The 12,047-nt window shown below is 39.5% G+C and overlaps 2 gene segments (V, D, J or C); both read left to right on the forward strand.

Annotated features, from left to right (window-relative positions):
- The first annotated feature begins 6,248 nt into the window (after positions 1–6,248).
- LOC120303595 lies at positions 6,249–6,832 on the forward strand. The segment is given in 2 exon segments: positions 6,249–6,360; positions 6,444–6,832. Coding segments are annotated over 2 exon segments (435 nt in total).
- A 3,593-nt stretch (positions 6,833–10,425) lies between these two features.
- LOC120303596 lies at positions 10,426–11,051 on the forward strand. The segment is given in 2 exon segments: positions 10,426–10,581; positions 10,663–11,051. Coding segments are annotated over 2 exon segments (534 nt in total).
- Positions 11,052–12,047: the final 996 nt, after the last annotated feature.

Consider the following 12,047-nt stretch of genomic DNA (forward strand, 5'->3'; position numbering starts at 1 on the left):
GGGGGCAGAAGTTGAATTATAAGTCTCCTCTCGTCTCCTCTCCTCCCCTACTCCTCTCCCCTCCCCTCCCCTCCTCTCCTCCTCTCCTCCCCTACTCCTCTCTCCTCTCCTCTCCTCCCCTACTCCTCTCCCCTCCCCTCTTCTCTTCTCTCCTCCCTTACTCCTCTGACCTCTCCTCTCCTCCCCTCCTCCTCTCCCCTCCCCTCTCCTCCCCTCCCTTATTCCTTTCTCCTCTCCTCTCCTCCCCTCCCCTCCCCCCCTCTCCTCTCCTCTCCTCTCCTCTCCTCCCCTCTCCTCCCCTCCCCTCCCCTTCTCTTTTCTTCCCTTGCCTTCCAACCCATATCCTAATTACTCATTGAGGATTGTTCTCCTTCTACTGAGAACTTTAGGACTCTTTTGTTCTACAGAGCTTGCTGGAAGAAAATATAAAATAATGAAGATGGTTTGAATATTCCAGTTTCATCTTCCCTGTTTACAAAGTGCTCTGGCTTCAGGGGAAAAAAAACCAACAATAACAACCTTGATTGAAACGTAGCCCTTTGGTATCATGGCAGAAGGCAGGAAATGAAACTTTATGATCATCTTTCTAAATAGCCAAACTGCCATACAACTATTGAGGAAACATCTGGGCCTAAAGAATGTCCTTGGAGAATTAGGAAGATGCCTCCCCTCCTCACTTTTGACACTTGGGGGCAATGTTGTTACATGAAACTCCACGGCCTCTGCACCCAGTGGGGGGCTGGGTAGAGAACAAGTCTCATTAGATATTTTCTGATTCTACAGACACAATAATTTTTATGTTATTTCTGTAATAGTTCACTGAAAACAGTCTCATGAAAATTTCACATCTTCAGAGGGCATAATCCTCACTATGAAGTTGATATTTTTTTCCAATAAAATGTTGTGTCACTGGTGTTTCTCACCAGAGAAATGACCTAGAATCTGTAAATGTCCTTCAATATTTTTCCTAGAAATTCAAAACAACATGAAGAGACATTTTATTATGTATGGTAGACATGAAAAAATAGCTAAAAATCACTCAGTGATTCAGAAGTAAGATTAATGGACAGGCATTTAGAAGAAAATTTGTGAAACTCTTATTTATTTATTTATTTATTTATTTATTTATTTATTTATGTAATTTATCTCCTGCATCTCTCAATGATAAGGTCAATGTGGGCAGCTCTGAAACAATAAAAAGATAGATAGATAGATAGATAGATAGATAGATAGATAGATAGATAGATAGATATAGCTTCAATTGCAATTATAATTATAAAGTTATTTAAAATCTAGAACCAAGGAGACAGACAGGCTCATATGAATGAGATCTTCTTGTTACCCCGACAACCACTTCCAGGAGTTCTTTCATGGCTGGATTCATAACAGGCCCCTTCCACTGGGGCAAGTGGGACAGGCTAGCCCCATTGGAACAAGATGGCTCCTTGGGACCATTTTATATATGAAAACTGCAGGGTGTTCTGTCCCAGCCTATGTACATCCTTATTACTTCAGAAAGACAACCCCTCTTTTAATAGTAGACTGGAAAATAAATTCTTTTTATTTGAGTTACAGACCTGATAATTGTCCCAGAAAACAAAAGCAACAGAACACTTTTCCAATGGAGACCTTGTCCAAAAGCAAAATGGAGCACAAGTCAAACAGGAAATAACTCACAGGCAAAATAAACAGACCATGATCTCTTGACTCTGAAGTTCTTTGCAAATGGCTGGCTTCAGCAACCAGCCCTGCCCATACATTCCCTTTTTGTTATGCAGCCCCCAAGGCATGGCTTCTCACTGCTTTCTCCTCCTCCCCTAGAGTCACACCATTGCCTCCCTCTGTCCTACTCATGTAACCTGTCTACATTTATGAGTGTCTCTGAGGTCTTCCAGCTGTGCTTCCTCTGAGTCCGACTCAGCTTCCCAGTATGCTCAGATTGGAAAGGCTCAACACCATACACAATGGAGGAATGTTTGGTGAGGATAAGGGAATTTGTGGAGATGGCTAAACTAACTTTTTTTGATCAGAAAGAAAATTGATATTCAGGGTTGACTGGAAATTGTTTATACAATTTTTGCATGAAATAGGAAAAAAAACATTATCATGATTTGTGGGTTTGATGATTTAAAAAAATAGAAAAAAAGTGGGCTCTTTTTGGTAATCATAAAGTAAAAGTTAATTCTGTAATGTACTCCTTTTTGCTGTGGAAGAAATCAGAAGCTACTTTTTGCTATTTATTTTCATTTTCTCTTTCTGAATTTTTCCTTCCTTCCTTCCTTCCTTCCTTCCTTCCTTCCTTCCTTCCTTCCTTCCTTCCTTCCTTCTTTCTTTCTTTCTTTCTTTCTTTCTTTCTTTCTTTCGTTTTGAATTAAAGATAACCAGTGTAAGGCTCATGCAAGGAAAACTAAAACATGATAAATGCACTGAGAAGCTCATTTCAGCCAATATGTAAATTGAGACACAATTTCCCCTTTAAAAGAGTCAGTTGGTTTTATTTTTAAGGCTACACCCACCGACACAAATTTTGAGCACTTCCCCAAATCCTTTCCTATCTGTATCAATTCCCCTCCATTCATTAGATGGAGCCAAAATGATCCTGTGGCTGAATTTGATGTTATTGCTTGTAGCCCTTGGAGATAATGTTTCCCTCTACGTATGCTTTCCTTCCAACCATTGTTATTGTATTTATGAGATCTCATGGAAACATCTTTCATTTTAGGTGTCAAAACTCAAGTTCAGTTGGTGGAGTCTGGAGGGGACTTGAGAAGACCTGGAGAGTCCATTCATATCTCCTGTCATGGCTCAGGCTTCACCATGAGGAACACCTGGATGAATTGGGAGAGACAGGCTCCAGGGAAAGGATAGGAATGGCTTGGAAGAATGGGCACATCTACAATTCAGTACTCAGACAAAGTCAAGGGGCGCTTCACCATCTCCAGGGATGATTCTCGCAGTCAGCTGTATCTGCAAATGAACAATCTGAAACCAGACGACACAGCTGTCTATTACTGTGCAAGACACAGTGAAAGGAAGTGAATCTGAAGCCAGTTAAGAACTTTCATAACCTCTGAGCAATTCTCCAAATTGATACAAGGAGAAGGAGAAGGAGAAGAAGAAGAAGAATGAAATAAATAATGTGGTATCATCTTCAAGACCTGTAGATTTTGGGATGTGATTACAAAAAAGGAAAATCAGTTCCATAATGTCCACATTGCAAAGCAAGGATTTTTGTGAATCAAATGTAGCCCAGCTCATTGTATTATTAATTAAAAATCTTTGGACATCCCCATAATCTATTTCTCTGTGTCCATTGCTGTCTGTCTGTATGCATGCCTGTCTACATATAAGGTATCCTTAAAAGAAAATTTATAATGTGAATGGAGAGACTACTCTTTTATCCAAATATATCTGTAAATGAAAGGATAATACACAATTGTTCCTCACTTCTTATATGTCTGTTGCATTCTAGATTGGTGAATGCAAAATCACTTATTCATCTTTCCCTGTCCACTGTGAGATAAACAGTGGTTTGTTTGTTTTTTGCTTTTGAATTGTGGATATCCCACCAGTTGTACTTGCTAAATCATTCTTAATTGCCCAGGCGGTATCACGTGAACACTGGTTGCCTCAACAGACTACAGTTTGTTTGTTTCTCTTTAAAAAAAAAAAAAAAACACTTATACACATGCAGACCATACTTTTTTTAAATCATTTTTTTTGAAGAAGCCATTCCCTTCTATCAGTAATGAAGACTTTTGGTGGGTGATTATCCATTTTTGTTTTGAGATTGGAAATAAAATGTGTATATTTTCTTTATTTCCTCTGTTGTAAAGCCACTTATTTATTTAATTATTAAGAAAATTAATTTGATGGGTTATGGGACTTGTTCATCATCAGAAGGCAGGAGTGGAAAATAATGATAATAATAATAATAGTAATAAAAAATACAAATAGAAATAGAAAGACTGTGGCAAAAGCAAGCAAGGGTAGTACCAATAGTCATAGGCTCCTTGGGTGCAATCCCAAAACAACTGGAGCACCACTTGAACACCATTGGCATTGACAAATTCGCTATTAGTCAATTGCAAAAGGCGGCCTTACTAGGAACTGCTTCCATCCTGCGACGATATCTGTAATACTATCAAACATCCACATCTGCCTATCCCAGGTCCTGGGTAAGGACTCAATAGGTAGACAAAATGCCAAATCCAGTCTGAATATCTGGCTGACTGTGTGATGATCCGTAATAATAATAATAATGGCAATGGCTAAGAGCAGGAAAATTGAAGAAAGAGACCGAGAGACTAATTCTGGCTGCACAAGACCAAGCCTTAAGGACAAATGCATATAAAGTCAAAATTGAGAAGATAGCAACAGACAGTAAGTGCTGCCTATGCAAAGAAGCCAAAGAAACAGTGGACCACTGCGCAATCTTCTTGCTGCTGCAAGAAGATTGCACAGACTGACTACAAGCAGTGGCACGACAAAGTAGCAACAATAGTGCATTGGAAGATCTGCCAGAAATATCATTTCCCTGTAAGCAAGAACTGGTGGGATCATAAAATAGAGAAAGTCATAGAAAATTATAAAATTAAACTGCTCTGGGACTTCAGAATTCAAACAGACAAGCACCTGCAACATAACACCCTGGACTTAACAATTGTCGATAAGAAAGACAAAAAAGTCTGGATAGTGGACATGGCAGTGCCTGGAGACAGCAGAATAGATGAGAAAGAACTGGAGAAGATAACAAAATACAAAAACATACAAATAGAAATAGAAAGACTGTGGCAAAAGCAAGCAAGGGTAGTAGCAATAGTAATAGGCACCTTGGGTGCAATCCCAAAACAACTGGAGCACCACTTGAATACCATTGGCATTGATAAATTTGCCGTTAGTCAATTGCAAAAGGTGGCCTTACTAGGAACTGCTTCCATCCTGCGACGATATCTGTAATACCATCAAACATCCACATCTGCCTGTCCCAGCGCCTTGGTAAGGACACGATAGGGAGACAAAATGCCAAATCCAGTCTGAAGATCTATCTGACTGTGTGATGATCATAATCATAATAATCATAATAATCATAATCATCATTATCATCATCATCATCAATCTTTGCTAAGAAGAAAATGTCATATTAATTCTTGGACTGAATGTACAATATGATTACTTCAAATTTTGTCGTTTCAACTTGGTGGGAAGCTGAATTCTGCGCCTTACAAATTGTGCTTTACACCTTAGTGCAGGTGTGATAAACTGCTGGCCCGCTGCATCATAGTGAAACCGGGCCCACCCCATTGCTGGCAAAGGCAAAGAAGTCAAGATACCTCATGACATGTAACATGACGTTGCGAGTTTGACACAGCTGCTTTAGTGTGTATGCAGTTAATATTAGTTTCTTCAAAACAAAACCTTGTTAAAGAAACAATTGTTCCTGAACTGAACTATATTGTATTTTTAAGCTCTGTCTCTAACATCTCTGTTTAAAAAAATCTTAGTCCATGCTTTGTCTGCTGCTTAAGACTACTTTCCTGAGACTCAACCCCAAACATTTTCCTTTACCTAAAGAAGGCTTGTTGTATTTCTACATGCAAATTTAAAAAGAAAAGCTTTAGATTTGACTGTTCTTAAGGAAAGGAAAGGGAAGGGAAGGGAAGGCTCTTTTCAGTGTTCATAAGACTGGAACGTTAGGTGAAAATCATGCTTATAATGTGTATGCAAGGAAAGCTACAAGACCAATGAAGTGAGACACCCTTTGATAGAAAGCAATAGAGTTTCCTTCCATTTACTCTTCTTGTATACAGGTGATTTTACTCCAGCCCCTTTCTTTCCAGGGGTCTAGTCTGAGGTCCCCTTGGTGGGGTCTGAAGGGCCTATGAGGAGGCCTAGACTGCCTCTCAATTAGCTTCCCCATCATTTATATGAAATGGCTGAGAGAGGCACCTGACAAAGTGCTGCAATAAATGGCATATAGCAAGGTTCCTATATTATTTAATACATGGGTAAATGGAAGGGATGTTTCACCATCTGTGAAATCAAATTATATTAGTGAATGAACAACCTGAAATCAGAGCATAAATTTATAACTTAGTATCATTTGAAAATCATAGGGGTAAAGTCTATCCAAACAAATCTATAAGCGAGCGCCCTGAGGGGCTCTTTTATTCCAAGCAATATGTAAATAGAGGCACAATTTCCTTTTTAAAGTCATGGTTTCCCTTTTCAGGCAACACCCACCAACACAAAGTTTGTGCATCAATCAGAATCCTTTCCTATCTATTACACTCCATTCAATTGAGGGAGCAAAAATGATCCTGTGGTTAAACCTGGTGTCCTTTCTAGCAGTCCTCAGAGGTATTTCTGTCCTCTGTATTCAACTTTTTTTCCATTTTAGTTCTTGTGTACAGGAGAGCTCACTGAAACTTCTTTCCTTTTAGGTGTCCGATCTGAGGTCCTGTTGGTGGAGTCTGGAGGGGACGTGAGAAGCCCTGGAGGGTCCCTCCGTCTCACCTGCCAAGGATCTGGATTCACCTTCAGCAGCTATGCTATGAACTGGGTGAGACAGGCTCCAGGGAAAGGCCTGGAATGGGTGGCCTATATAGATACAGCCTCAACTCCCATTTACTACTCAGACAAAGTGAAGGGCCGCTTCACCATCTCCAGGGACGATGCCAAAAGCCAGATGTATCTGCAAATGAACAGCCTCAAAGCTGAAGACACGGCACTCTATTACTGTACAGGATACACAGTGAGAGAAAGTGAATCTGAAGCAAAGCAAAAACTGTCCCTTTCACATAGCAGCTCTGAAAATTTCTTTGAAACTTAGAATTCTAACAATGTGTGCGTGCCTCCCTTGGTCTTCTTACCCACAAGGGGGCACTATCCTCACACTGATGTTGGCATGGGGGAGGCTATGGAAATTAAACCACTCTGTACAAACAATATATCATTTCCAAGGCACAATTTTTCCATCTGATATGCTTAGAAAATTCACCAAGCTGGTCTCAAGGGAATGTCACTTCTCAAGAGACCACAATTTCTTCCGTAAAGCCATGTCTGAGTTCAGAACAGAATGGGCCTTGCTAACTCTAGAAGTCAGAAATCTTTGCCAAGCAGAAAATGTCATATTCATTCTTGGACTGAGCGTACAATATGACATTATGATTTGATTACTTTGATTATTTCCTTCCAACTTGGTGGGAAGCTGAATTCTATGCCTTACAAATTTTGCTTTACAACCTAGTGTATACGCAGTTAATATCAGCTTCTTCAAAACAAAACCTTGTTAAAGAAACAAAGGTTCCTGAACTGAAATATACTATATTTTTAAGCTCTGTCTCTAACATCTCTGTTAAAAAATATCTAGTCCATGCTTTGTCTGCTGCTTAAGACTACTTTCCTGAGACTCAACCACAAACATTTCCCCTTTACCTAAATGAAGCTTGTTGTATTTGTACGTGCAAATTTAAAAAGAAAAGCTTTAGACTTGACTGTTCTTAACCTTTCACATCATTAAAAAAATCATTTTTATATGACACCTCAAAGAAAGTTATTTCAGATTTTGAGACAACTTTGACATTGGGACAAGTGTGTTCAGCAATAGCAATAGCACTTATATACCACTTCATAATGCTTTACTCTCTAAGCGGTTTACAGAGTCAGCATATTGCCCTCAACAATCTGGGTCCTCATTTTACTGACCTCAGAAGGATGGAAGGCTGATTCAGCCTTGAGCCAGTCAGGATCGAACTGCTAACAGGCAGCAGAGTCAGCCTGTAATACTGCATTCTGACCAGGGCTCAGTATAATTCAAGTGTGGGTTTCAAATTGTTCCTCTTGGCCTGCTCTGAAAACAAGGCAAGAAACAACAGATGGAAAATACTCAGGGAGAGAAGCAACCTAGAACTAAGGCGAAATTTCCTAACAGTGAGAACAATTAACCAGTGGAACATTTTGCCTTCAGAAGTTGTAGAGGCTTCATCACTAGAGATTTTTAAAAAGAGATTAGACAGCTACATGCCTGAAATGGTATAGGATCTCCTGCTTGAATGGGAGTTGGACTAGAAGACCTGTAAGGTCCCTTCCAGCTCTATTCTGACTGAAAGTGATCTAGCTTCAGGGAAACTGTGTAGAAGGTGTGGAAGTATTTCAAACTTTCCTGGAAATATGAACAACAAGAATTGACATTTTATCATCTGTGGTAGACATGCAAAACAGCTATGTGCTGAAAAGATTATCTGGATTGTTCCTAGGAATGAACCTCATTTGAAAACCATCAGTGAAATTTATGTGCAAAGAAATATATAACGAAATAGCAATAGCACTTATACTGTTATACCACTTCATAGTGCTGTACAGTCCTCTCTAAGCTGTTTACAGAGTCAGCATATTGACCCCCAACAATCTGGATATTCATTTTACCAACCTCGGAAGGATGAAAGACTGAATTAAACCTGAACAGGTTGGAAGCTTTTAAGAAGAGATTGGACAATCGTTTGACTTAAATAATATAGTGTTCCTGTCTGAGCAGGGGGTTGGACTAGAAGATCTCCAAGGCCCCTTCCAACTCTGTTATTCTATTCTATTCTATTCTATTCTATTCTATTCTATTCTATTCTGTTCTGTTCTGTTCTGTTCTGTTCTGTTCTACCCCAATGCAAATATTGGCAATTATCCTTTCATGACTGAAGCTAGAATTGGATGTTGGACAAATCGAACTGCCAGCAATTGGCAGAATTAGCTTGCAATACCGTATTCTAACCACTGTACCAGCACAGCTCTTAATACAATGAAGAGGCTTTTTTTTATCACCAGTGATATGCAAATTGAGGCACAGTTTGCCCTTTAAGGTAGGTATTGGTTTTCCTTCTACAGTGTACAAAGTCACCAATCCAAAGTCTGTGCACATCTCCAAGTCTTTTGCCCTCAATTTCCCTCCCATCTTTTGAGAGAGCAAAAATGATCCTATGGCTAAATATGTTATCCTTAGTAGCCATCCTCAGAGGTACAGCAATTTTTTCCTCTATTTTCAGTTTCTTTCCATTTTAATTCTTGCACACAGGACAGCTAATTGAAACACCTTTCATTTTAGGTGTCTAGTCTCAGGACAGGTTGGTGGCATACAAAGGGAGAATAAAAAAAGCTGGGCAGTACCACAGTATCTACTGCCAAATTCCTGAACTCATTATGGAGTTCACCTAGTCTGAGATGAAGTGGATGAGACTGGTGCCTGGGAAAGGTCTGGAATGGGTTGCACGGATCTTTAGTGACTCCAGTGGAAAGTCCTTCATCATCACCAGGCACAATACCCAAAGACAGCTGGGTCTGCAACTGAGCAACCTCAAACCAGAGGACTCAAGCGTCTATGATTGCACATTTCACACAGTGAGAGGAAGCCAGGCAAAAACTGTTCATTTCACAAAGCAATTCTGCAAAATCTTTTGAAAAAGTTCTTAGAATTTGGCCATGTCTCCCTTGGTCATCTTGCCCTTCAGCAGGCAGTAATTTCACACTGCTGTCAGGGTGGAGGAGGGAATGGAATTTAAGCCACTGTGTCCAAATAATTATACCTTATTTCCAAGGCAGTGCTTTTCCACTTGGTATGCTTAAGAATTCACCGAGACAGTATCACTTCTCCAGAGATCACTATAAAGCTCCATAAAGCTATATCTGAGTTCAAACAAAATATTTCTGTTTTATATGTTTTATCTCAGTTATTTAGAACCGGTTTCTTTAGCCTTTACCCCAATTAAATTCTTATTAGTTAATTTAATGTAAAGTCCAATATATCTTAAAAAGAAAAAAGTGTCATCCTGCTGTCCTTCAGTGTTATCATCATTTCAAAATTATCATTATAAGGTTTTTGAAGGACTTGATGAAAAAAGGAGCAAATGGGAAAAGAAAGGAAAGGAAAGGAAAGGAAAGGAAGGGAAATCTCTTTTCAGTTTTTATAAGACGGTAAAGTTAGCTGAAAATCATGGTATAATGTGTATTCCTTCCATTTACTCTTCTTGTACTATATATAGAAGATTTCACTCCAGCCCCCTTCTTTCCAGGGGTCTAGTCTGAGGTCCCCTTGGTGGGGTCTGAAGGGCCTATGAGGAGGCCTAGACTGCCTCTCAATTAGCTTCCCCATCATTTATATGAAATGGCTGAGAGAGACACCTGACAAAGCGCTGCAATACATGGCATAAATCAAGGTTCCTATATTATTTAATACATGGGTAAATGGAAGGGATGTTTCACTATCTTTGAAAACAAATTATATTAGCAAATGAAAAACTGGAAACCAGAACATAAATTTATAACTTAGTATCATTTGAAAATCACAGAGCTAAAGACTACCCAAAGAAATCTATAAGCAAATGCCCTGAGGGGCTCTTTTATCCCAAGCAATATGTAAATTGAGGCACAATTTCCTCTTTAAAGTCATGGTTTCCCTTTTCAGGCAACACCCACCAACACAAAGTCTGTGCATCAACCAGAATCCTTTCCTATCTATTACACTGTGTTCATTTGAGGGAGCAAAAATGATCCTGTGGCTAAACCTGGTGTCCTTACTAGCAGTCCTCAGAGGTATTTCTGTCCTCTGTATTCAGCTTTTTCCATTTTAGTTCTTGTGTACAGGAGAGCTCACTGAAACTCCTTTCCTTTTAGGTGTCCGATCTGAAGTCCTGTTGGTGGAGTCTGGAGGGGATGTGAGAAGCCCTGGAGGGTCCCTCCGTCTCACCTGCCAAGCCTCTGGATTCACTTTCAGCAGCTATCCTATGAACTGGGTGAGACAGGCTCCAGGGAAAGGCCTGGAATGGGTGGCCTTTGTACATACAGGGTCATCTCACATTTACTACTCAGACAAAGTGAAGAGCCGCTTCATCATCTCCAGGGACGATGGCAAAAGCCAGCTGTATCTGCAAATGAACAGTCTCAAAGCTGAAGACACAGCAATCTATTACTGTGCGGGAGACACAGTGAGAGGAAGTGAATCTGAAGGAAAGCAAAAACTGCCCCTTTCAAAAAGCAGCTCTGAGAATTTCTTTGAAACTTAGAATTCTAACAATGTGTGCGTGCCTCCCTTGGTCTTCTTACCCACCAGGGGGCGCTATCTTCACACTTATGTTGGCATGGGGGAGGCTATGGAAATTAAACCACTGCATACAAACAATATATCATTTCCAAGGCACAATTTTTCCATCTGATATGCTTAGAAAATTCACCAAGCTGGTCTCAAGGGAATGCCACTTCTCAACAGACGACAGTTTCTTCCGTAAAGCCATGTCTGAGTTCAGAACAGAATGTGCCTTGCTAACTCTAGAAGTCAGAAATCTTTGCCAAGCAGAAAATGTCATATTCATTCTTGGACTGAGCGCACAATATGACGTTATGATTTGATTACTTTGATTATTTCCTTCCAACTTGGTGGGAAGCTGAATTCTGTGCCTTACAAATTGTGTTTTACACCCTAGTGTCTATGCAGTTAATATCAGCTTCTTCAAAACAAAACCTTGTTAAAGAAACAAAGATTCCTGAACTGAAATTTACTATATTTTAAGCTCTCTCTAACATCACTGTACATGCAAATGTAAAAAGAAAAGGTTTAGACTTGTTCTTAACCTTTCGCATCATTAAAAAAAAAATCATCTTTATATGACACCTCAAAGAAAATTATTTGAGATTTTCAGACAACTTTGACATTGCGACATGTATGTTCAGCAAGAGCAATAGCACTTATATACCACTTCATAGTGGTTTGCAGCTCTCTCTAAGAGGTTTACAGAGTCAGCATATTGCCCTCAACAATCTGGGTCCTCATTTTATTGATCCCAGAAGGATGAAAGGCTGAGTCAACCCTGAGTTGAAAATCTCCTGAAAGACAGCAATTGCAAAGTGCTCAAAAGTTCTGCTCTCAGAAAATCTTTTAAAAAATAAAAATGTCTTCCTTATTTAAAATTCTTTATTCTTTTATTGGATTTGTTTTGGTATCTGTTTGTCTGTTTACAAAGTGATCTGGGTTCAGGAAAAAAAAACTTGAATGAAATGTAGCC

Source organism: Crotalus tigris, unplaced genomic scaffold (assembly GCF_016545835.1).
Source record: "Crotalus tigris isolate CLP2741 ecotype Arizona unplaced genomic scaffold, ASM1654583v1 scf7180000024473.799607, whole genome shotgun sequence".
Taxonomy (NCBI): Eukaryota; Metazoa; Chordata; class Lepidosauria; order Squamata; family Viperidae; genus Crotalus; species Crotalus tigris.